The following is a 24662-nucleotide window of genomic DNA, read 5'->3' on the forward strand; positions in this document are numbered from 1 at the left end:
TTGGTGGTACGGATACTGTCAAGGGGGATGGTACACTAAAACGGTCCAAGGTAGAGATGTGTGGTGGGTGCAGAGTGGATGGGTGTACCCACGTTTCCGACGTCCAGAATTGACCAATTATGAACTTTATTTTATACTAATGGAATGTTCCTGGTCCCTGTATCCGGTCCATCGTCTTAACTATGCCGCCACGAACTGCGTGGGATGGCGTGGGTTGGACTATCAAAGCGAACAGTTGCACATTGCATTCCGAGTATCGGAGGCAAAAAACGGAGTCATTTTTTCTACCGGCTTCCTGATTTCTTGGATGTGTCTACATGCCTTACGGGTAACCAGCTTGTATCCCTCTTCCCTCCCGCCGCTACCAGCGAAACACATGGCATTCAACATCAAACAAGAGCAGAAAGAAGCACTGTCTGGTGCCGCTATGTCAGTGGGCAGTGACCAAGTGTGCTTGCCATGCCAAATGGTGTCAATGAAGCTTTGTGGACAGCGACCCCCACCTTTCCGGAACGTGCCCCACTCTTGCTACCTACACCTCAATCCTCCCAGTCATCGAAGGACACAAGGATTGGCAGAGGACTAGAAGTGAGAGAGAGTCTCAATAGAAGACACTTTAGCAGGTTGCAAGTGGTATACCGGCGGCAACCAACCGTTTGATTCTGCCCGTGCTATGAAAACAAAATGTTCGGCCTATACATATGTCTGCATATTTCGGATGACAGGGGTCCCAGTCTTGCGGCACTCCGGGCCCGGATGGGTCTCGTAGACGGTTGGTAGTTACGGGTACGAGCTCCCGACGCCGCCCGAAGCCGGTGGTGATTGGCAGCGGTCCACCGTTGTAGCAGTCCAGTGCCATATTCACACCAAGTCGGACCACCGCGACCACTTTGTAAGCATGGCCAGTACATCCAATTTAGATCCAGGCCCTATCCTGCCCGGTTCATTAACTCTAGCTTACATATGTCCACCATCCGTTTCTTTGCTCCCACCCTGAAAATGTCATGACCCAATGCACCTGTTCCCCCAACCAGTAATCTTTGCGTGTATCCATCTCCGCCATGATTTAGCCGCTCCCAGTACGTGATGCCCCCCTGAAAAAGCCAAACAAAAAATATAAAAAGAGAGCAGTAAAAGAAAGTGAAATCATCATACAGATCGCTCTGTGCCAAAACTAGCATGCTCTCACCCGTTCGGAAGAGTAGGTAGCCAATATGCGTCGCCTATATGCTCTAAATCAGATATCGTCATTAACGACTCCTCCGGCTTCCAACACAGCTAATGCTATCGCTGGGCGCAATGCTGTCAGCATCATCATCGTCGTCGTCCTCCCCATAGCGAGCGCGACTGCTTCCTCCACCGCTCCGGGGAAGTGGCGCATGGCGGGCTGAATAGTATGCACCAGCTCGATTATCGCTGGGGTAGGTGGCCTCGCGAGCTGAGAGATACGGCGGTGCCCTCCCACTTGCGAGGAGCGGGTCGCGCGCCGACGTATACGGAGAAGCCCGGCTATCTGAGAATGGGATGTGACGGGCCGAGCCATAAATCTCCTCCCGGCTGTATCCTCGAGGACTGTCGCTAACCTTGTATGTTGTTGTGGTTACACGACTGCCCGACCTTGAGTGCGAGACAGGATGTGATGACGGCAGATAAGCATCCGCTGGCGATGCGCGGAGCGTATTACTGGACCTTTGGCTGCGCGAAGACACGTAGCTATCCCGTTCTGGGCCATCATACGTATACCCACGTTGGACAATGGGCGGATGTTTGGAGGACTTGGAGCTCACATAACCGCGGTACTCGGGCTCCCCGAGAAGATATGGCTCGCGGCTGTTGGCTGCTTCACTGCGTGGGCGTACAGAAGCCCGCGAACGGGGTATTGAGTGACGGCCCCGCGCATCGTCATAGGCGCCATCCACATCTCTGCTCCTCGGCGAGGTGACTTGGGTATATCGAGCAACGTAGTCTGGCCCTTGCCTCCGATAATCGAGACCGGAACCATACTCGTCAGAATACCGCCCCTTATCCGCGGGCCGCTCCGTGTCCAAATACCGGCCTTTGCGATCCAAATAGCTGTCATACTTGTCCGGGAAGGTGGAGCGGCGGCTAAAGGGGGGGGCATCATAGTCGCCGTGCGCCGAAGCACGGGTGCGGTCGCCCCTGACCATGTTGTAGGTGAGAGCAGCTCCGGCAGCAACGCCAGCAACCCCGAGCAAAGTTCCGACAACAGCGCCGGCACTTAGTCCGGTCGAGTTCTCCCTGGCCGAGGCAGCCGGTTCGTAGTTGGAAGTGCCCGTCGTGACACTGCGCTTCAATCCTGCCGCCGGGGGAGGAGGCCTTCTCACGTCGTGGTCGTGGCCGTGGTGGTCGTCCTCGTCGTCGTAGTCTCCGACTTCTACTTCTTCTTCTTCTTCGTAGTCGTGGTAGCTCAGCGAGCGTCGTGGATCAGCCCGGGGTGGGCCGCTGTACGCAGAACTGGCACCGGCAGGGGCGGGTCGTGACGAGCCTGCCACGTCGAAATTCCAGGTCAATATACGGCCTGCTTCTTCGTCGGTTGACCGTGTGCGCCGGACAGTCGAGCCGCTGTAGTGTGGAGGGTAGTCGAGAGGGGGCTGGTACACAATCTCCATGATGTTGTAGTCCAAGTCACTTATAACCACGCGGGTCCCGCCACTGTGCGTTGTCGCCCGGTGGGCAGACGCGCCACTGGCCGCCGGGTAGGCCTCGGCAGGGTGGCGCAAGTATGATGTGTCCCGAAGATCGGGATTAGCCCGAAATGCAAACCCAAAGGCTTCGTCGGCCGCGCCCGGCGAGGGAGCGCTGACCGCTATGCGTGAGCGCCTCAGGGGCCGGTCTCTGCTTGCGACCACCTGGCGGAGCTGGAAAACTGGATCCCGTTCTGAATTGCCAAATGTAACCGACGGGAAGTGCCCGCGCTCTGTGCTGATGTGTCGGAGGCCCAGAGGTTCAACAATGGCGGAATAGAAAGACAACGATGAGGAGAGGTCCTCCACCTCGAGGAAAGGGAGTTGGGGCATTTTACACGGGGGAGAAGGGGTGAGGGGATCCAGGGCGGTTGTGCCTCAGCGGAAAGGCAGCAGCCTTCGGCAAGAGCACAATGACAAGGAGCCTGTGTGATGAGTGTGGTGGTGCAACGCGACGGCGGCAGCAATAGGCCGGCAAACGGTCGAACTGCGTGCCCAAAACAGCCTTGGGGGTGTGATGCTGTGGTGTTCAGGGCGCTGTGGCGTGACGAGGCAAGATGGCAGGGATTGTTCTGTGAGCTGGTATCCAAGCAAGCGCTGCCACGGGGATGACCATCACCAAAAGAGGCCCAAGTTTCCAGCCCAGCTGCCCGTTTGACTCTTCTCGGGAATGGTGTAGAGCTTGGGCTCTTGGAGCGGAGGGGGAGAACAACTGTGAAGATGATATTCGCGCTCTGCAAAACGTTGCTCAGCTCGCTTGGTTTGAGTGGAACGCTGGACAATTTGGCAACAACGGCAATGTGTGCGTCGCCAGTCGGATCCATGCGACGCAGCACAGCTCAAGACTACTTGGAGAAAAGGGCCACAGGGCATGGGAATTATGGGGTACGAAAGGGCTGGCAAAACGGTGCCCAACCTCGAACGGGCAGCGATAGGGAGACATGCCCCGCAGTTGTGGTGCTCCTGACGCAAGTGGTTGACAGGGTCTCCAGATCTGAAAGATGGTGAGGGCCATTTTGAGACAAGGTGAAGTTCGTCCCCACTAGGAACTGCAGAACCGGGCAATTCGAAGCAACCCGGTTGGCTTGAGGCTTCGAAAGATCCTATCCTGCGAGTGGACGCTGAGCCACACCATCTTGTTGCAACAAGTATGCCATCCCTCGAGGGTGGGAGAAGGCTCAATGGAAAAGTGACAGGGCTCAGCCAGCAGGCTGTGGCAGTCTATTTTTCAAGACTGGGCCATCCTATAGGTTGCTAAGAGGATGCCACTCTGAGATACGTCCGCGGTGGTTACTTGAGAAAACCGCCAGGCTGTGTTCTGCTCTCCAGAGCTGATGATCTGCATTCATACCCCGAGCCAGATGGCGGCCTCTTGTGGCGACGGAACTGGCAAACTGACAGAATTGTTCGATCGGCTGGTCATGTTTTGTGGTCATGATAATCTTGAACCCCAACTGGTTATGAGGCCCTGCGAGGAGGCGGGGAAAGAAAACAGAGAGACGTTGTGGTGCTGACGATGAGCCAATCATAGAGACCGCAACACTCGGAGCCAAGAACTGGTACCTGGATCTGAGTGGTCCGGGGAGCCAAGACGGAGTGACTGCAATGCGGCCCCGCGTGAGGCCGCCATTTGGTGCGGGGCCGATGAAGCGTGATTGCTGTTCGGAACTGTGCTGAGCGCCTATGAGGGAGCGGCCAGTATGGGAATGCAGTACAGATGCCGGGCGTCATGCGGCACTGCATTGATATGGCTCAGTGAAGGTGGCTGTTCCTGTACGAGGAGGTAGATAGGTAGGTGCCTGGCTGCCTTCCAGTTGTCCCAGAGCATACTGAAATATAGTCGAGATTAGCGGGCGGCCAACCAAACTTGAAGCAAATCAACATATCAAACTAATCACGCATGAATTTGAACACAAGGTCTCGAAGACAACCGGTCAGGCAACTCCCACATCGCATTATGCTACCACAAAATCTTGACTATTCCACCCGGACGCAAACACCTCTCATACCACACCATCAACATTGTGCCCTGCTTCGTTCTGTCTTACTACTGCCACCACAAAGGCCCCCCTGCCGTTCGGTAATTCCGCTTCTCGAAGCCTAGAATAGGGTATAGCTGTCACCGATCGAAGTGCCGCTTACCACGGCGCCGAGGTGGGGTTATTATGAATGAGGGGGTATGAACGTGTAAAAATAGGTTGCTTGAGTAAATAAAGAGTAAAGGAAAAGGGTAAGAAAGGCAGGCTATGAAATAGGGGATATGTGAGCCAAGTTGAAGTGGCACCACGCGACGACGAAAGCGTCTTGGATCCGTTGTTGAATGCCCCATGTTTTGGTTGCAAAAACACCGACAGCTCAAGCACAGACGACCCAAGTTCCGGTTGACAGTGATCGTTCACCGCGATGTTGTATCACGGAATAGATCATTGCGACCGCAGCTCCCCACCTTGTGAGACGGAGAGACCGACAGATCTTTTCATCCTGGACCCCAATTTCATGCCCGCGTTGTTGTCGGCAGGACTGATTATAGAATGTCCCAGCAGTCCTCGGCGGCGTGGCAGAACTTGCTGCAGGCAACACTGGCTGAAAGGCTGTAGTTGCTGATCGAAATCTTCTCGTCCACATATGCGTCGGCAAAGTTGTCGGCGCCCTTGGCCATGGCGCCAACAAACACGCAGATGCTCTCGTCATCGCCGAGGGTGTCGACATAGTCGCGCACACGAACCAGAGGGGCCTCGAAACTGAGCGTGACCTTCCGGCAGTTGGGCGGAAGATGATCGGTGATGGGGTTCTGAATCACCTTGAGAAGCTTCTCCTGCGAGTTGGCGCCCTTGATGGAAAGGCGGTGCAGCAGCTGCACCATCAGACCAGCGAAGCGTTTGAAGGTGCGCGGGATGCGAACAGAGGGGGACACCTCGATCAGAACACCCTTGGCTGTTTGAATATAGATCTGGAGTTTCCCTGCCTTGTTCACCGGCGAGTCGAGAAGGGTCAATAGGCACTGCGAAACACACGACATCTGTCAGCAAAAGGAACAATCTGCAAATGTGAGCCGTGGCATGTTCAAACCTGATGAGTGATATCTGGACGGGCATCACTGATGTCCCTGTTCATCTTGCGCATGACGCCAATGTGTTCGTCGCTGTTGAGCAAGGAGTACTTATCCTCCCTTTGCATGCCCATACGACCAGCGCCGCCGTGCGAGGCCTTGTAGGTTTCGAGGCTGGCATTAGAGAGGACGACGATAAGGCGCTTGGTGTTCTTGTCGGTTGGGGGGATAGGCACATGCTGCTCAGCAACCAGCTGCGGCAGGGCTGGAGGAGGCAACGACTGGGTACCTGTCATGTTGGATTGCCTGGTCAGAACACCGTAATTTGTTGAAAAAAAGGACTTCTGCACAGGAAGGCTTGTGGCTGCCGATCTGGTGTTGGCAATAGTCTCCAAACAAATTGTTTGATGGCTCTCAAGTTCAGTTGTGAAATAGAGAAAAAAATGGGATGCCCGCTGTTCGAGGGGAGACCCGGCAGTAGCTGGGCTCAACGAATCGAAACACCTGACTGGAAGTGGGGTCGTGCCAGAACCGGCCATCACGGCCATCTACCTATCTTGCGTGCTTGCCAAATGTCGCTCCAAAGTCGCAGAGACCGCAGAGACAAAAGAGAAATCACCAATAAGGACGCCGTCCACTGGCAGAACAGAGATAGCCATCAAAGGTGTGGCAATGGGAGACTTACGGGGCCGCTTGCCAGCACGGTACTCGGGGGAGGAAGACATGTCTGTGGTGTATAGGCCGAACAGTGATGGGTTGATCTGAAGAGATGGAGAGGAGAACGGCGAGCGTGGCAATGGAGGTAAGTAAATATCAACGAAGCACTGGCGGACGAGGAAAAGTTTGAATTGGCGGTGAAAGTCGGAGACAGAATGTTGAGAAGGGGCACGGTGCAAGGTGAGCGAAAGGTTATGGGGCTATTAATGCAAAAAAGAAAAGGCGCCGAACCGCAGATTCGGGTAATTTTCGACCTCTCTAGGTGGCATCTACCCGGAGTTTGGTGGGTACGGAACCTAGAGCAGTCGGGGTCCGGAGAGAGCATGGGCATCAGAGATAAGACCCCAGCCGGGACAACGGAGGAGCAAAGAGCTCGATGATGACCCGAACCACAATGCTCGGCACAGATCCCGCGTCTGGGAGCCGTTCAACAATGGCTTTTTGCAACGTCGTCTTAGCGTTGTCTCCCCCTACACAGCACATAGCAATCACTCAAGATGGTCGACCAGACCGCGGCGAAATCCTTTGACAGAGTTTTTTCTTGAAGTTTTGGCGATGCAACTCAACCCGCCCCAGGCTAAGCCTTTCCAGGAACGCCGAGGACAGGAGGGGTGGATGACGGGTCGGTCAAAGACGGAGCTGACGGAGGTGTTCCCCACTTCTTTCTGGCTGGCAGTATTACGCGGTTTACCGGATGGGCCAGCATTCTTACATACAGTAGACATGCCATGATCAACGACGCCAGCTGGGGTGATTGAAGCTTGTTCTTGTGCCCTCCCCACTCCCCAAAGACCCTGGCTTGGCAGAATAGGTAGACGGACGGTTGCCATTTGGATCGATGGTGGTAGCCACGTATTGCTGTCACTCAACTATTCATCCGCCGTATCCGACTCGGGTCCTGGACGGCCAAGCTGACATGCATGGCGTTGCTGCTGGCCTCTTGGTGCGAATGTTGGACAACAGGAGTGCGAGACCCGCCAGGCCCTCTTCTGGTCCTGGACCCGACTCATGTATAATAGTAGGTAAGAATTCGTCTGTTCGCGAGCGCAGAGGCAGAAAGTGAACTGGTTATTGAAGAAAGGCTGCGTACTCTCTCATACCTACTTCAAGATAAGGAAGGTAGTGTCTATATGCTGTCTGTCGAATAAAGATGTGGTTCAATTGCTGAAGCGGCCTGGCCCGTTACACCGTTGCTCCCTCTGACAGGGCCCTTGTTTCACACCACGACGACCCCACTCCCCCGCGCCCCACCTCTCCAACCTCAACACCTTCAACCTGGTACGTGCGCGGGCTTGTTTCCACATCCATCTCATCCCAACCGACACGCCGGAAAAGCGGACGAACACTTGTGCTTGACTTTTGGATATCAGGGCCAACTGTCGCTCGGTTGAGTCCAGATCACGAGCCCGGCGACAGTTCTATTTGCTACCTAACAACGGCCCGAGGTGCGTCTCAGCTAGAGAACTTGTGCAGAAATGACATTTGTGAAGCCAACATAGGTAGACACATCAGTGTCATCGCCGCTGTCGCCGCCGCCGCCGCCGCCGCGATCCGGTGTGGTTTTTCAAAGCGTCGCCGTAAATCAACGTGGACTAGTCTAGGCCCCCTCCTTTTTCTTCTAGCTAGGCCACACGAACGTTGGCCTTTCGGATTTCACCCTGTGCTCTGCCATCGTCATCTGTCCACCCTGGTTGCGGCCTTTGTCATGGTCGTCGCATCTTCGTGGCCGATGTGGCCGACACAGCGCTGAATCTTCCCCAGACTTGCGATCTTCGAGTTGAGACTATACCCAAACTCGAACGCTAATACACCCGTGTCTTGTGTCGCTACAGCGTCCTCGCACCTCGATATCGTCTGATCTACTGGGCTTCTTTGGCCTGGTCTCCCACCACCACCACCGCATTTCTCTCCTCCTCCCCAAGCCATCTCTCACACCAAGGCCGACGAATGTAGACAGATTCTCCGAACCTTACCCTTTTTGACTATCAAACCAGCCCTTTGCCACTTCTTTCTTCTGGCACCCTGTTTCAAGAGCACTATGCGGCCAGTTGACCTCGCCCTCCGCTCTGTCCTGGGCCATATTCAGGCTCGCCGTCTCTTCTCTCTTCGGCCACGATGATGGATCCAAGAGGTCTCACCTGTCTTTCGGGCACACATGTTGAGCTCGGAGGCCTGATATAACATATCCCCTCAAGCCACCTCCGTCGCTAGGTTCTCATTTTGTGATTTCCTTGTCTTGTGTGTAGTTACCAAGTCTCGATCCTTCTTTGTTCATTTTCTTCACACTTTTCTTTGATCCACTTGCCGGCCAGGTCTGGACAGATCACGTTGAGCGTGGATCCAATCCTACTTTCGTTCTCTTCATACATTCGTTTTTAGGCAGCTGGTTTGTATCGTTCTTTTACCTTGCCAGTCTGGCACCATGGCTTTCAAGAGGTTTTTCTGGGTCTCCTCGCTCATTTCGCTGGCCCTTGCTCAAGCGCAGAATAACAATCAAGGAGGTGCCACATTAGACCCAGAAGTCATTCAACAAGGCTCTTTTGTCGATGGCAAGAGCTCTTTGGGTGCCGAGGATGTTCAGGCAGCCTCAGCAACCTCCCAAAACAACTTCATCAACTTTTGCAAGGGGCAAACACTTACCAACGGTTTCCAAATCACGACCGGTTCTTGTAACGGCATTGGTATGTCAACGACACAGACAGATATCTTCATCAAGCGCTACTGACAAAGGCATGAATTAGTGATGGGTCAAATTCCTGCTAAAGACCGAATGATCTCCACCGTCATTACAAACCCAGCGAACGGTGCCACCATTCCGTCTAATCAAGACTTTGAGATTGTTGTTCAAGTTACCAACCTCAATGCCGGAGCCTTTACGAACGCTGCTGTCACCTACTATTCCGCACCCCAGCAGTTGGATAACGGCAATATAGTGGGACATACTCATGTAACCGTACAAGACACGGGTGCCGATCTGAACCCTCAACAACCAATGGACCCGCAACAGTTTGCCTTTTTCAAAGGTATCAACGACGCCGGTAACGGCCAGGGCAGACTTAGCGCTGCGGTGACCGGTGGCCTTCCGGCCGGAAACTACCGTGTCTGCACCCTGACAGCCGCAGCCAACCACCAACCAGTCATCATGCCTGTCGCCCAGCGCGGATCACAAGATGACTGTGTCAGATTCACCGTTACTGGTGACGGAAACACTCCGAACGAAGCCGCCAACAATGGCGCAAAGGGTCAGGCAGCAGCAGCTCTGGTTGCTGATGCTATTGCCCTCGGCCCCGGCGCCCCTAATCCGGGTGGCAATAATGCAGGAGGGAATGGTCAAGGAAACGGTCAAGGAAACGGGCAAGGCAACGGGCAAGGCAACGGGCAAGGCAACGGGCAAGGCAACGGGCAGGGTAATGGGCAGGGTAATGGGCAAGGTAACGGGCAAGGTAACGGGCAAGGTAATGGGCAAGGTAACGGGCAAGGTAACGGGCAGGGTAACGGGCAGGGCAACGGGCAGGGTAACGGGCAGGGTAACGGGCAAGGGAATGGGCAAGGAAATGGGCAAGGAAATGGGCAAGGTAACGGGCAAGGTAACGGGCAGGGTAACGGGCAGGGCAACGGGCAGGGTAACGGGCAAGGAAATGGGCAAGGAAATGCCGGAAATCCTGCCGGTGGTGATGCTGCTGGCGGGAATCCTGCCGGTGGTGATGCTGCTGGCGGGAATCCTGCCGGTGGTGATGCTGTTGCCGGGAATCCTGCCGGTGTTGATGCTGCTGGTGGTAATGGTGGCGGCGGGAACGCGGCTGGCAACAACAATGCAAATGCTGGCAACAACAAGCAAGCAGATGGCCAGAATAGGGAGGGCAAGGGAAAAGGGAAGGCCAACGGCAATGATAACGCCCAACAAGAACAAACAGGACAGGAAGGCCCAGCACTTGATCCTGCAGCGGCACCTACCCCTCCTGCGGCAGCTCGTCTTGCCCGTCTTGCTCGCCGTCGGAGATTCATCGCATAAACGCCACGCTCAAGTATGGCTATCAGGTAGGTAGCTATATCGTATATACACCCTCACTCCCTGGTGGAATGGCAACGACGCCTGTTCATCCCAAATCCGCATGTGCTTGCAGATAGCTGTTGATATGACGGAGAGAAGAAGTTGGTGTGGAACAGGGGGAGGTAATAACGATTAAATTTTATAATATAGAGGGTTAGGGTTCTGATAAGTAGTTATAGTCTAGTCTAGGTAATAGACTGTATGTATTTTGGATTCGTTGCTTGATAATTAAGCTCGGAGGCATGACGCAAGATGCGTCTTCAAACGTAGAGCAGTGAACAGGGGCTTGGCAAGCCACCTGCAGTCTTACCAGACTCATTGGCCTCCCGTGCCTCCCACTGGTGGTTGGAGGAGGGGTTCAGGGCGCCATACGTCATCACACAAAGGCTCACGGGGACCATGTTATGTTCTCGGCATGGAACTAGTTCGAGGCAGGCTGATTGCTGATTCTGGAGCTCACTTCACTTCCAGTCTTCTCCAGCAGCACTGGAGTCGATTGTGCATTTGATATCATCAGACTGGCAGCAGGGTCCTTCTCTCTCTGCACAACCATCTGTACAGGACAAGACGTCCATGAGTCGACCGGGGTGGCCAGTTCATTTTTGGCCGACATCCCGATCAGCAGACAACGGAACCCCAGTCAATCAAAAAGGCCCCAAGGAACCCTGTCCAAGCCCAGCTCCTTTCCCGAAAGGGGCCCTCCGCCAAGCACTCTCAAGACGACGACGTCGTCGGTCGACATCACCGCCTAGACCCCCAAATCGCCATCCCCCATCCATCCAGCATAGGGATATCCGTACATCGCACCCGTCATCTCTTTTCGCTCGACCACTACTTTTCTGATCTATTGCGCCAGCCGCCAAAAACACAGCATACAAGATAATACCTATCTCCTTCTCTGCGTGAGACACCGTCCAGACCTGTGAAAGCATTCTGTGTCGCATGTACGCCCCATCGTCTCATTCTTGCTCTTCTTCCGCGCGCAGCGCACCCTGGCACCAGGAGGCAGCCGCTTCCCATCTGTACCAAGTACCGGAGCTAATAATTGGTGAACCAGCCCTCAGCGAGTCGACACCTGTGCGGCCAAACTCTAAAGCGCCTATATGTCTTCCCGTTGCACTTCGCATTAGCACCGACCACCATGTCAACCAGCCGGTCTCCAGCTGGCGTCGTTTCCCCCCCTCCCCTCAGTCAGGACCGTGGATACGGCCCTTCAAACCATTTTCTTCAGCAGCAGCACGGCATGGAACAGGGCTATCCCACGGCTGCAGCAGACGCCGAGACCCTCTCCAATACCATTGCAAACTCCCATGTCGAACACGACAACCACCTTGACGGTCCCGTAGCCCCGCATCCGACCAAGTTTACCGAAGAGTGGGATGCTAGCCAGCGAGGAAGCTCCATTATTGACGGCCAGAGATATAGCAAGACCAGTAACCACGTCAACAACAGCGCGATGCAGCGGTCCAGTTCCTACGCCGGCTCCGTCGCCGGCATCACCAACGATGGAGCGACATCTCTGTCTCGTGGCAACACCCTGAAGAAGAAGGCATCCATACGGAGGAGCGGCAGTCTGAAGCGAAGTAACAGCCGGCGGAGCATGAAGGCAGGCAGTGTGAGGAGTCTTGCCCTTCAGCCAACGACAGACCAGGATGAACTTCACAGCGCTTTCTACTGCCCAGTGCCCACATCGGGTAGTCCGACTGAGGTTCTTGTGAACCGCTTTCAAGGTTAGTGCTTGTCTCGACCAGATCACCCATCCTTGCGATTGTGCTAACCTCATGCGTGAAGCCTGGCGCAAGATTCTCAAGGACTTGATCACATACTTTCGCGAAATCCAAGCACACTATGAACACCGAGCCAAGTCGCTAATCAAACTGGGCAATGTGCTGAACAATATCACGACGCCTCCGGGCTTCATCGCGTCCGGTGGTCTCGATGACGCATTGCAGATTTTGCGAGGGCACAACAAACAAGCCATTATGGAGGCTAACAAGGCGAGAGAGATTGAGGAGGATGTCATCTTGGCACTGACCGGTCTGCGTAGCGACTTGCATCAGAAGATCAAAGAGATCAAGAACCTATCAGGCGACTTCAAGAACTCGGTGGATAAAGAGATGGAGGCGACTCGCAAGGCTGTAAATCACCTACAGGACGTCTTGGGCCAAACCGAGCTCGACACGGCCTTGACAACTGGGAAGCAAGATCCTTATTTATTACGACTTAACGTTGACCGGCAGTTGGAGAAACAGATAGATGAGGAAAACTACCTGCATCAGGTAAGCCCCCCCTTGCAAGGCGGTGCGCAGAGTGATACTCACTGTTCCTATTCAAGGCATACCTAAACCTGGAGAACTCGGGGAAAGAACTCGAGTCGATTGTCGTCGGCGAGATCCAAAAGTCATACAACGCCTATGCCAGCATACTCAAGCGGGAAGCAGACTCTGCCTATGGGACCATCGAAGAGCTTCGGCTTGGTCCCATCACCCTGGCCAAGGACGCAGAATGGCTATCTTTTGTCCACAGAGATGAACGCTTTGTTGACCCCGATCTTCCCATGCGGTCAGCTGAGTTCATACATTACCCAGGACGGGATCACTATGCTTGCCAAGAGATTCGAGCGGGCTTGTTGGAACGGAAGAGCAAGTACTTGAAGAGCTACACAGCCGGATGGTATGTTCTTCTCTTGCCGAGACCACGTGTACAAGGTTTGTTTGTACTGACACATGCAGGTACGTTCTTTCACCCACGCATCTGCACGAGTTCAAATCTGCGGACAAGACACAAGCACCCGTCATGTCCCTCTACCTGCCGGAACAGAAATTGGGATCGCACTCCACAGAAGGCGGATCCTCGAATAAGTTCGTTCTCAAGGGCCGCCAGACAGGATCGATGCATCGTGGCCACACATGGGTATTCCGCGCGGAGAGCCATGATACGATGATGGCCTGGTACGAGGACATCAAAACTTTGACCGAGAGGACTCCGGAAGAGCGAAGCAATCTCGTGCGTGGCAACAGTCGAAGCATTAGCAGATCATCTCAACGGTCGTCTCTTAGCAGCGACGGGGTCGACGATGACGAAGACCCCCCCTTCATGGCAACTGCCGCATCCGTCAATCAGCAGCCGAGACCAGACTCCCTGCCTCGACGTCCTTCAGGTGGGCGATTCCCATCTGACCTCCAAGTAAACGCACAACGAGGCTTACAGGTCCCCCTCTCGCCGCTTAGCATAAGCTCCGAACCAAACAGATACGACGAGAACGATCGCGATGTCATTGTTGCAGCCAATACCATCCCCGGAAGTGAGCTAGGACCGCAATATCATACCCATCAGCATTTCGATACGTCATCGACAACTCGACGGAACGAGGACCTGCGCTCGCCGCCCATCCCCCAGACCGGGACAACAACAGGCGCCTACGAGGAACCAAACGGACGTGTCGTTGGGTCTGCAAATAACCAAGTCTACACCAATGGAGGATCGGATTCTTATCAGAAAGATGGCATGGTGTGGGCAGAACCAGTTCCTATCTCGCCTTCCACGCTCAGAGATCAGGCTCAAACATTGTCCTCACGAGCCGATGCAGATGATCGACTCTATGCCACACAGAACATCTCGGTGACAGACGGCCAAGATGGCTACAAGTCGGAGCCTCGAGGGAACTGGTATGGGCAGGCCAATGGGGGTATAGCCCAAGACGACCCGCAAGTACGACCAGGCGCCGAGCGAACAGACAGTGCCCCAACCATCTCACATCTACATATACCTGGGGAGTATCCCAAGAGTTCGACCAGCGGTTTTTGATACCCTTGAAAGAATGTGAAAACTGGCTCGGAGGGTTTTCTTTTTGTGTTAATTGTTCTTTAATGGTCCTCTGGCGCAAACCGTCGAAGTTCAAGGCCCCTTTTATTCACTGTCAGTGGTGTCCAGCACCAGACTTTCCCTGCTAGTTGAAGATCCAACAGTCTCGGAGATGGCAGAATGTTATTGTTTATCCCCATTACCGCTCTTGGTATTAAATAACGAAGATATCTTTGTGATTGAAGATCGGATCTTGGACACTGCCATAGCTATTTGCCTCACCTTCTCATGTGATCCAGTCTCATTGCGAGTCTGCACCCTGACAGAGATGTATGCGCTGGTGTTCGTGTCGCTGTTTTGAGTTTGCAACCAACCTCCCAACCTCGCACCCGCCTTCATCAAGAGCCCTGAGCGCACTAGTCCCTCAGGCTTCTGTATATCTCGGGGAGGTTGGAGAGAAAAGAGACAAGATTTCATGCATCTCTGGGACACGCCCGATCCTCTTGTGATGGCGTGCGCTCGAACAGCCTCTGCGCTGCGCTATGTACATCGAGCTCTTCAAGTTCTGATCGTAGCCACGAATCCCGCCTTCTATTTAAACTAAGCCAGCCCATGGACCCCCAACCAACATATTGCCATCTTCCAGGCATGACCATCTGCTTTCAAGAAGGCTAGTGTGCCTCCAACTTCTTTCGTAGCGCTTCTCACACTCTCCTGTCAACATTGGTCTATCTCACTCCCGAATTCCATTCCTTAACTGCAACGTCCGACCAGCTAGATGCGTGTGTGAGGATACAACCAGAGAACACCTGCCCTACAGCTTTCACTGGTCCTCTCTCTCCTCTGCTCACCTGTGACAAAATATACTCGCAAAGCAGAAACTATGGGTACCAGAAAACCGTCCTGTTCTTGGGACGACCAGGCGGCGGTCGATGCTACGCAATGGGCAGTAGATGCCATGACCGTAGCGACTGAGTCGTTTCGACTGCAGTTCCAAGGTCAGTTTGGAGAGGCCAATGGCCGATCACGCCGGAACTCATCGAGCCTGGATGATGTTCTCTCCGAGCGCCGGGCCTCACGCCAACGTGGGCAAGTCCATGTGACTGGACGGCGGCCCGTCTCGGAGAGGCCTAACAACCTTGATGCAAACTACAAGGGGCCTCTCTCATCAAACCCGCCTTCTATGTCGTTCACCTCAGAGCCTCACGATCTACCCAGGTCACCCGACCCGACCGCTACACGACCAGTGCAGCGGCACATCGGCATCCACATCAGCAAAAACAGCGGGAGAAACAGGGCATCATCTCAGCCCTATCCCGCTTTTCACAGGCCTCTAACACCTCGTCAGTCATCTCAAAAAGAGCCTGAGCGTCACCACCCCTTGCCCTCCCTACCCCTTCATCCCGATCTTCGGGGTGATGAGGAAAACAGGGATAGCAAGCAGTTCTCCGTGCAACAGTACGATGCGGTGAACCCCGCGGATTCTCAGTCGACCATGGTACCCCTGGAAGATGCAGAAACCGACACCACCTACCTTTCATCTTCCTTCTCCTCCACTGCCATCGCCAAGCCGAAAGCCTCTCACTTTTCCCCTCGGCGCAAATCCAGGGCCGCCTCCCGAGCCATGGTATCGTCCTCCTCCCCCTATCAATCCTCTGCCTCATCCACTCCAACCCGTCCTCGCTCACCTCCCCCAGCGGCTACCCAGTCCCCTTCCACCCGGCCAGACGTCCTCGTCTCCCCTTTTCACGAGATCCTCTTCGTCCTCCTCATCTGCCTAGCCCAGATTCTCATGCTTGCTGGTCTCGCCCAGGCCATGGTCCCCGCCTCGATCATCTCCCAGTCCTTTGGTGACTCCACTCCCGGCACCATGGCGTGGTACTCAGCCGCGTACGGCCTCACATCAGCAACATTCGTCCTTCCGTCTGGCCGTGTGGGCGATCTCTTTGGCCACAAAAAGGTGTTTGTCATTGGTTGGCTTTGGTTCGGCCTGTGGAGCTTGATTGCTGGGTTTTCTGGACACGCCGAGCGCAGCGCGGGCGAGGGGACGGTCTTCTTTTGTGTGGCGAGGGGGCTGCAGGGGATCGGACCGGCGCTGTTGGTGCCGAGCGGGCAGGCGTTGTTGGGCAGGATGTATCAGCCGGGGATGAGGAAGAATATGGTGCTCTGCCTGTTTGGGGCGTCGGCGCCGCTGGGGTTTGTCATGGGGGCTATCTTCTCGAGTTTGTTTGCAGTGCGAGGGAACTGGCCGTGGGCGTTTTGGCTGTTGGCCATCATGTGCTTTGTGCTCGCGGTGGTGAGCTTGTTCATCCTGCCGACTTCACGGGGTCAGTCTTGTCTGAAAGGGGGGGAGGGCTTGTGGTCACAGTTCGATGGATGGGGTATGATGCTCGGCGTCAGCGGGTTGGTGCTGCTGAACTTTGCATTCAATCAAGCTCCCAACGTCTCCTGGAAGACACCTTATACGTATTTCCTGTTGATCATTGGGTTGATCTTGATTGCTGCTTTCGTGTCTCATGAGTGGAAGGCGCCTTACCCCCTTATTCCTATCGCGGCCATGAAGCCGGCGACGAACTTTGTGTTGGGCTGTACGGGGGCTGGCTGGGGGTGTTTTAGTATTTGGATTTATTACACCTTCAATGTTGTTCAAAATCTGAAAGGATGGTCACCGTTGCTCGCTTCTGTGAGCTTCATTCCAGCGTACGTATCCCCTCAAGTTGTCCAGTCAACAAGGGAAAATGAAAAGAACTAACGAGATGTTGCGGTGTAAAGTCCGATATGTGGCCTTGCTGCCAGTATTCTGGTCGGATTCTTGATGTCGCGAGTCAAGCCTCACTGGATCATGTTGATATCCATGTGTGCATTCTTCATCGGAAGTCTCCTTCTCGCCACCGCACCTGTCCATCAGAGCTACTGGTTCAGTACTTTTTTCGGGATACTTATCATGCCGTTTGTCAGTCACCTCTTCCTCCCATTCAACTAGGATATCTCCACTGACACATCATGGTAGGGGATGGACATGAGTAATCCGGCGGTATGCTGTTCCAAGGTCCCTTTTCGGATCGTTGTTATGTACGAGATGACTTACTTTCTACCTAGGCCACCATTCTACTCAGCAATAGCGTTTCCAAAGAACACCAAGGCATCGCCGCAAGCTTGGTAGTAACGACGGTCAACTATTCGTATGTTAGCCTGAAAAAAGGGGTTGGAAACTAGTGTTGACTCTGGATGTAGGATTTCCCTTGCTCTTGGAATTGCGGGTACTATAGAAGTGGTATGTATGACCCTACTTGTGCTACACTGAGACAAATAGCTAAAGCCGCCACTAGCATGTCAATGAGACAGGCTATGAGCTCCTGAAGGGCTACAGAGCTGCTCAGTATTTCGGAACAGGCCTCGGCTTCTTGGGCGTGCTTCTGGCCTTGGGATTCTTGCTCCAGAGTTACCACCAGAAGCCACCTGTGGCATCATATCCGCTCCAGACGAGGTGAAAGGGCTGTGGTGCGTGAGAGAAAGGCGAGGAAATGGCTGTGTGTAGTTAGTCGGCGTATAGATATGAAACCAAAAACAACAGGGAAGAGTCCGTCAATGACCAAAACGGCGTCCGCTATTTCAGGCTACGCTGGTACTTTGATGATGAATGTACAATCAATCCGAGCAGATGCAAAAATATTTTGCCATAAATGAAAGCAAAGACCCAAGACCCTTCCCAAACGCCATTAAGCCAGCCCGAGTTCCGCAGACAACGCCATTGACGCGGTCGCTCCGCTCGATGATATAGACTGCCCGCCCCTTTTGCTACTCCTCCAATGCCGTGTACTGTACGAATTCTCGAGACATCCGAACAACCAGTGGCGACCTCCCCTTTTGTCGTCTCTAGTTTCCCTTTTTTGAGAATATTTCTCCTTTACCGGCTGAAGCCTCCTCTGCCGCCACGAGAGAAACCACCACCTCCGCGGCCACCGCCTCCACGGCCGCCGAAACCGCTGCCGCCGCGGCCACCGCCACGACCACCGCCGAAACCACCGCCGCCGCGACCGCCGCCAAATCCACCACCACCGCGGCCACCGAATCCTCCCCTACCACCACGTCCACCGGGACCTCCACGACCACCGCGGGACGCGCCGCCACGGCTGGGCTTCTTGACTTTGCTGGCTCCCGGGGGAGGCTTAGGCTTGGGAAGGAACTTCTCGAGGGGCAGGAGCTTCTCGCCGGCAATGTAGAACTTGTCGCCAACCTTGAAGGAAGTGGCCTGGATGCCCTCGGTGGGCTTGATGGTGAAGTAAACCTGGTTGATGGGACCGAGAACTTCGTCGACCTTGCCAACCGGAGTCTGCAGAATCAATTGTCAGTCTCCAGCTACGTCGCAGCTAACCACCGCGCGGTCGTGAACCACCAGAGGAAAACCTACCTTGTTCTCTAGGTAGATAGGCGCGTTGAAGTGAGGAATCTTGGCATTGGTAGACTCGACGACCATTTCACCTTCGCAAGAATGAATGAACTTGCCCATCTCGAGAACCTGAGCGGGAGGGCCCATATCGCGTTGTTGGAAGCCGCCGCGACCTGCAATTCGTTGGCAATTCATTAGTAACCTTGTCCTTTGCAATTCGCACACCTCGACAGTGAGACTGCTCACCTCCTCCACGGCCACCGAAACCACCACCGCCACCGCGGCCACGTGAACCCCCGCGAAACGACATTTTTTCTATTGTCCCGTCGTAATTATTGAACTGGCGACGGCTTGTGTTGCTGTTGTGGGGTTGAGGTTGGTGTCTGTGTCGCAACCTTCAACTTTTCGTTATGGAGATCGAACGAAGCTCGAAAACAATTTATTTTTCGGACCTGCAGAATCGAAAGCGGTCAAAAATTTTGCCGTATCAATCCGCAGGGGTGTGCCCCACTTGCTGCCGTCTCCTGCCACCCCGCGCTACCGAATGCCAAGGCCCGGTTTGGACCCAGCAGTGGGAACACGCACTGTATAGAGACCGCTGAAGTCGTCGTCTCAGCCAGCCAAGCGTCAGCAATACCACCCAAAAGAGTAGTGGCCAGATTTGTTTCTACCGTTGTGCACACAGTACGAAGAAAGTCTTGCCTCGATATCCAAGTCCCCAGATCTATCTCCGGACACGGTAACGTCTAGAACTTGCTTCCATCTCATCTTGGTGCAAGCCTCCAAAAAGGACAACTTGTCACATAATACCGGGGCTTTCAGCCACTGGACCTTATTTTTACTCCTCCTGCCCATTCACTGCTTTGCAGGCTTTAATCCAACAATCGAATGCCTGTTCCGATCTTCCATGCTTCCTAACTTGCTCTTCCTAGCTGCCCCGTTGATGCTCGTCGTCTGACCGCGCCTTGCGCTGCCTGCGCCCCCGACTACACACACATCTGCCTGACACATAGACGTCTCGTTTAAACCGTCGTTAAATTCCACGATACCCTTTGTAATTCGAACACACTCTGGTCTTTCGCAACAACCTCCCCGTCATGGTTCGCTTATCATCGACGCTGGCCTTTGCGGCCGGCTTCCTATCAACGCCGTCAATGGTCTCGGGCCTCTCAACGTCGGACATCCCAGCCGACACCCCCATCTCTGCTCTCCTAGCCTCGGCGCAAAGTCACCTGTCAAAGGGCGAAACGAACGACGCCCTCGTCTACTACGATGCAGCTATCGCCAGAGATCCCTCCAACTACTTGACCTTGTTCAAGCGCGCCACAACCTACCTTTCTCTCGGCCGCAGATCACAGGCCACCGATGATTTCGAGAAGGTGCTTTCGATCAAGCCAACTTTCGAGGGTGCGCACCTTCAGCTAGGAAAACTGCGCGCCAGCGCCGCCGACTGGGACGGAGCAAAGCTTCACTACAAGAAGGCCAAGAAGACAGAGGAGGTTGCCGCAGTTGAGGCGGCCAAGGCGGCGGCAAAGGCTGCTGAAGCAGCAGCCAAGGCTGGGAACTGGGAAGAGTGTGTCAAGCAGGCCGACGATGCCATCCTGACGGCGAACAGGGCGATTCACTTGCGCGAGCTTCGCAAGGACTGCGCGTTTGAGAGGGGAGCCGTGGAAAGGGGTATTGCTGACCTGCAGCACATCCTCCAAATGCAACCTGGCAACACGAAGCCATACGTCCAGATCTCAGCCATCACATTCTACGCGCTCGGAAACCTCGAGGACGGCGCGACAGCTATCAGGAAGTGCCTGCACTCTGACCCTGACAACAAGGTGTGCAAGCGGCTGTTGAGGGAGGAGAAGGCGACCATCAAAGTCATGGAGAAGGTGAAGAAGGCCTTGGACAAGGGGCAGCAGATGACTGCTGTGCGGCAACTCGTACCTACGAGCGACAGTGAAGGCTTGATCAAGGAGGTGAAGGACCAGGTCCACAGTCTGCGGGAAGATGGCTCGATACCGAAGGCAGCTCCAAATGAACTGCTTTCAAGGTTAGTTGAGATGGCGTGCCAGGCGTATTACGAGGTAAGTCTTCTGCGTCTCAGCCCCTTTCTCCGTTAAAACGTCCATGTATTGACAATGTTCGGCAACAGTCCAACAGCAAAAAGGCCAAGGAATACTGCGAAGAGTCCCTCACTCTAAATGAGAACTCTTTCTTTGGTCTTCTCTACAAGGCCAAACACCTCCTCGACAAGGAAGAGTACGAAGCTTCCATCAACACTCTCCAAAAGGCTGCCGAGGCTCGCCCTGACAAGGAAGACCTTGTCAATCCTCTGATGCAAAAGGCCCAGGTTGCCCTCAAACGCGCCAAGACCAAGGACTACTACAAGGTCCTTGGTGTTGCTCATGACGCCGACGAACGCCAGATCAAGTCTGCTTACCGCAAGCTCTCCAAAGTTCACCACCCCGACAAGGCCGCCAAACAAGGGCTTACCAAGGAGGAAGCCGAGAAGAAGATGGCGAGCATCAACGAGGCGTACGAGGTTCTCAGCGACCCCGAGCTCAGGGCACGGTTCGACAGGGGTGACGACCCGAACAGCCACGAGCAGCAGCAGCAGTATCACCACGGGCATCCATTCGGAGGCGGCCACCCATTCATGTACCAGCAAGGCGGCAGCGGAGGCGGTGGTGGGCAACAGTTCCATTTCAAGTTTGGTCCTGGAGGAGGGTCAGGGTTCCCATTCGGGATGTAGTTTGGTTAGTTGCTCTGGTAGTAATGAAGAGAGGGTTACTCTTGGAAGAAGGTCTTCCGTTGTCTTGGGTTTGCATTTTGTATGGTTGAGCAGGGGGTGTATTTGGGTGTATCGTTTGAGGACTATGTCTGGGACTTGTCATACACCCGGGAGGAGTGAGCCCAGTTCATTCCCAGTGATCATAGGATGGCTTAGTATTTATATATCACCACCCTTTACAGTGTGCCCGCTCGAAAAACAACCTTGATCATATCTCATCGAATTCAGACCAGGTGGCAACAATTGTGCATAGATCTTCTCTCGATATCACCAACAATATGTCCTTCGCACAGCTGAAAGCTTGCCACAGTTGAGCGCCCTGTGTTTTCTGGTCCCGGGATTGAACCGAATGCACATAATCAAAACTCAGGGATATGTTCCTCCGGGCCTTGCTCATGATCGCAATGTTTGGTATACAGCCGCCCGCGCAGCTAGGTGGGTCAAGGGAATCAATGTCAGATTCGAAGAGGTTTGCTGCAGCAGTCGAGAATAAGACAATTATTGTTCAGTAGAACACCACAGGGTGATGTCCATCTTTATCTCATTATGGAAAGGGAAACCCCTATTCTCGAATCTACACAACCTAGATCTAGGGCCCAATCAACGCATTGTGGCAGAAGCGATGACAGGAGAGGGATTATATGTACAAAATGCTTATAGCCCCGCGCGTACGCTTGCTTGTGGTTCAGTGCCTCATCCGGTTTCGGCCAGTTTCCCCCATAACTCGCCTCGACCATCGTGGGTCTCACACACGGGTTGCATCAAAATTCTTACAGATTTCTCCTCACGTAAACACAGCTCATTTCATATGTAGACACGAGCTGGGCGAGGAGCTAACATGGATGTGGCTCTTTTGATCCTCAGATGCGAGCAAATAAGCTTGTTCTAGCTGTGATGCATTGTCAATACAACTCCGTCTTTGCCAAGGAGCCAGCCGAGAACCACTCACCTAACAGAATAAGCAGACGCATCGGTTGAGCGGCCACATCATGTGGAGGACTCGGAGGCCGAGTCGTTCTGACGGATGAAGTAGGCTTTGGAAGCCTCGTAGGCTGACCAGCAGATAGCGGTGCTCGGCATGGTCGTCAACACTCTTGGTTGGACGCCCTTGAAGAAGCCCTTGGCACCCTCGCGTTTGAACAAAAGGCGGCAACCAGCCATGAAGCCATTGACGGTTCTGAGTTCAGCGTCGTGTGCGCTGCCACGTGTCTGGAGCATGGTCTTGATCACGTCCATGGGCGTGGTCAAGGCCGCCGCAAAACCACCCGCAACCGCACCAGCCACACAGTGAGTGAATGGGTCATATGCCTTTGTCGGGTTCATCGAGGTCGAGATCGATTCGTACGCGAGAAACTGAAGCGCCGTAAAGGGAACCGTCATGGAAAGCGTCGTGGGGTACGAGACATAGAAGGCCTTGATGCCCTCGTTCTTGTAAACATACTTGGCGCAATCGGTCATGGAGCGGTAGAGCTTGGCCGACTCGGCGATCTGCATTCTTTGCTTGATGACTGTTTTACGACAGTTAGCAGCCGTGATATGAACCAGGAGAATCAGATAGGCCATACCGTCAAAGGGGTTCATTAGCGCATCGCTAGCAATCGTGGCGCACGCCCCACTGGTCGCAGCAGCAAGTGGATGATGGACGCCAGCCTGGTTCCCGCCCATGACATGTTTTACAGCTTCATATGTGGCGAAGTAAACAGCGTGCGCGGGGCCTGTTGGCGGCCGACAGGTTAGTTCAATCTCCAGAGAGCTTTTGCAAGACTCGACCGCAACTCACCGGCACCGACAATTACGCTGGACATGCCCCGCCACAAGCTCAGAATACCTTCTGTGCTCGCCATCTTGTAAGTGCTCTGGAAGACTCCACTGTAGACCGAGCCGGCGCTTGGGTTGACTATCTGCATTCGGGTCTGTACGCCAGAGAAAGGTTAGAGGTCAAAGTCGCGATACCAAGTCGATAACGGCGGAGCTCGGCTCACCTTCACTGCATCGATAGGGTACACTGTGACTCTGGTTAGCCTTCTGCTCCATACGCGTCTCCCCCACGACAGGACTACCTACTTGCGCAGTGCTCGGCGATGCCGGCAAAGGCGCCGGCAGCCATGTTCTGCAACAACGAGAAGTTGGGTGGGAGGGCTTCATAGCTACAATTCTGATGTCAGCACAGATTTGGACAGGCAGCGGGCTCGAGTCCCCAAGGGGAACCTACTCGTAGTCCTCTTCGGGTACGACATTTGGCTGGGCCATTGGGGAAGCCACGGCTCCCGTCGCTCCTAGATCGAGAGCCAGGGTGAAGACTGAAAAGAATCGAGGGGTGGAGAGTGGTCGAGCGTGTGGTGTTGAAGCTTCTGCGCCGCGGGATTCAGCAGCAGAAGTCGGTGACGCAATGCAAACAGCACAAAAAAAAGAGAGCTTCTTTCTTGGAGGTGCGCTGCCGGGTCACAGCGGGACCACTGAACCACAGAACCGCAAAAGCCCCAAACAATCTGTCTCCTCGCGATAAAGCCGCAGCCTGTTGTTTGTGTATGGGTGGGGTCGCCGAGAGGGATCGAGAGCGGCTCTTTCCTCCAAAACGCTGCGGCTGGTGATGTTGTCGCTGGCGGTGGCAGGACGGTGGCAGGACGGGTCCTGTGGGGGAAGCAGATGAGCGGCTGGTGCTGCTGAGGGTTGGCAATGCTGAGGAATGGGCAAATGGGCAAATGGACAACTCCGAATTTTTCTGCGACCGTTGTCGGCACAGTTCTTCCCCCCCAAATGGCCAAGACAAAATTATGGACCAGTCGGCCGCAACAACGGTCGGAGATCGGTGACCAGGAAGTTTTACCAATCGCCGGCCTATTGCACAGGGGCCTGTCTTCTGGAGTATCCTCTGCCTACCCCGCCATCTTTCCTGTTAGTGGTCCGTTAGTGTCATTTTGTGCTGGAACCCCCACTGGTTGCCGGCTGTGATGCTCGTCAAGATCAGAGATTCCCAAGAGATATGTCCGCAAAGGTCCTCGGCTAGACTTGCATCCTTGTCCGCTCTGCATTATCAGATCCGTGATTTGCGGGTCTCCGCCGGCCCCGAAAGAGCACGTTTTCCCATCTCCGAGGCACCGGATGAGTGTGAATCCCAAAGACTTTATAGGTCAGTCTCTGTAGCTTTCTGTTATGTGCGG

At 54.4% G+C, this 24662-nt stretch overlaps 8 protein-coding genes across 8 annotated transcripts; 4 read left to right on the forward strand and 4 right to left on the reverse strand.

Annotated features, from left to right (window-relative positions):
- Nucleotides 1-1250: 1250 nt before the first annotated feature.
- PODANS_5_5470 (uncharacterized protein) lies at nucleotides 1251-3038 on the reverse strand (the record flags this gene model as incomplete). The annotated part of the gene is made up of 1 exon (XM_001929686.1): nucleotides 1251-3038. One exon carries the CDS (start codon nucleotides 3036-3038, stop codon nucleotides 1251-1253), a length of 1788 nt encoding a protein of 595 aa, XP_001929721.1.
- A 2191-nt stretch (nucleotides 3039-5229) lies between these two features.
- PODANS_5_5480 (uncharacterized protein) lies at nucleotides 5230-6479 on the reverse strand (the record flags this gene model as incomplete). Its single annotated transcript, XM_001929687.1, has 3 exons — nucleotides 5230-5706; nucleotides 5775-6118; nucleotides 6440-6479. The coding sequence occupies 3 exons, from the start codon at nucleotides 6477-6479 to the stop codon at nucleotides 5230-5232; spliced, it is 861 nt and encodes a 286-aa protein (XP_001929722.1).
- Nucleotides 6480-8893: 2414 nt separating this feature from the next.
- Nucleotides 8894-10483, forward strand: PODANS_5_5490 (uncharacterized protein; the record flags this gene model as incomplete). The annotated part of the gene is made up of 2 exons (XM_001929688.1): nucleotides 8894-9152; nucleotides 9213-10483. 2 exons carry the CDS (start codon nucleotides 8894-8896, stop codon nucleotides 10481-10483), a joined length of 1530 nt encoding a protein of 509 aa, XP_001929723.1.
- A 1180-nt stretch (nucleotides 10484-11663) lies between these two features.
- On the forward strand, nucleotides 11664-14329 carry PODANS_5_5500 (uncharacterized protein; the record flags this gene model as incomplete). Its single annotated transcript, XM_001929689.1, has 4 exons — nucleotides 11664-12252; nucleotides 12314-12801; nucleotides 12858-13195; nucleotides 13255-14329. The coding sequence occupies 4 exons, from the start codon at nucleotides 11664-11666 to the stop codon at nucleotides 14327-14329; spliced, it is 2490 nt and encodes an 829-aa protein (XP_001929724.1).
- An 880-nt stretch (nucleotides 14330-15209) lies between these two features.
- Nucleotides 15210-17542, forward strand: PODANS_5_5510 (uncharacterized protein; the record flags this gene model as incomplete). Its single annotated transcript, XM_001929690.1, has 3 exons — nucleotides 15210-17026; nucleotides 17123-17279; nucleotides 17426-17542. 3 exons carry the CDS (start codon nucleotides 15210-15212, stop codon nucleotides 17540-17542), a joined length of 2091 nt encoding a protein of 696 aa, XP_001929725.1.
- Nucleotides 17543-18233: 691 nt separating this feature from the next.
- Nucleotides 18234-19026, reverse strand: PODANS_5_5520 (uncharacterized protein; the record flags this gene model as incomplete). Its single annotated transcript, XM_001929691.1, has 3 exons — nucleotides 18234-18659; nucleotides 18738-18889; nucleotides 18963-19026. The coding sequence occupies 3 exons, from the start codon at nucleotides 19024-19026 to the stop codon at nucleotides 18234-18236; spliced, it is 642 nt and encodes a 213-aa protein (XP_001929726.1).
- Nucleotides 19027-19813: 787 nt separating this feature from the next.
- On the forward strand, nucleotides 19814-21462 carry PODANS_5_5530 (uncharacterized protein; the record flags this gene model as incomplete). Its single annotated transcript, XM_001929692.1, has 2 exons — nucleotides 19814-20794; nucleotides 20863-21462. The coding sequence occupies 2 exons, from the start codon at nucleotides 19814-19816 to the stop codon at nucleotides 21460-21462; spliced, it is 1581 nt and encodes a 526-aa protein (XP_001929727.1).
- Nucleotides 21463-22488: 1026 nt separating this feature from the next.
- Nucleotides 22489-23751, reverse strand: PODANS_5_5540 (uncharacterized protein; the record flags this gene model as incomplete). The annotated part of the gene is made up of 6 exons (XM_001929693.1): nucleotides 22489-23009; nucleotides 23067-23216; nucleotides 23282-23414; nucleotides 23484-23506; nucleotides 23566-23648; nucleotides 23714-23751. The coding sequence occupies 6 exons, from the start codon at nucleotides 23749-23751 to the stop codon at nucleotides 22489-22491; spliced, it is 948 nt and encodes a 315-aa protein (XP_001929728.1).
- Between the last annotated feature and the right edge of the window lie 911 nt (nucleotides 23752-24662).

Source organism: Podospora anserina, chromosome 5 (assembly GCF_000226545.1).
Source record: "Podospora anserina S mat+ genomic DNA chromosome 5, supercontig 6".
NCBI lineage: Eukaryota > Fungi > Ascomycota > Sordariomycetes > Sordariales > Podosporaceae > Podospora > Podospora anserina.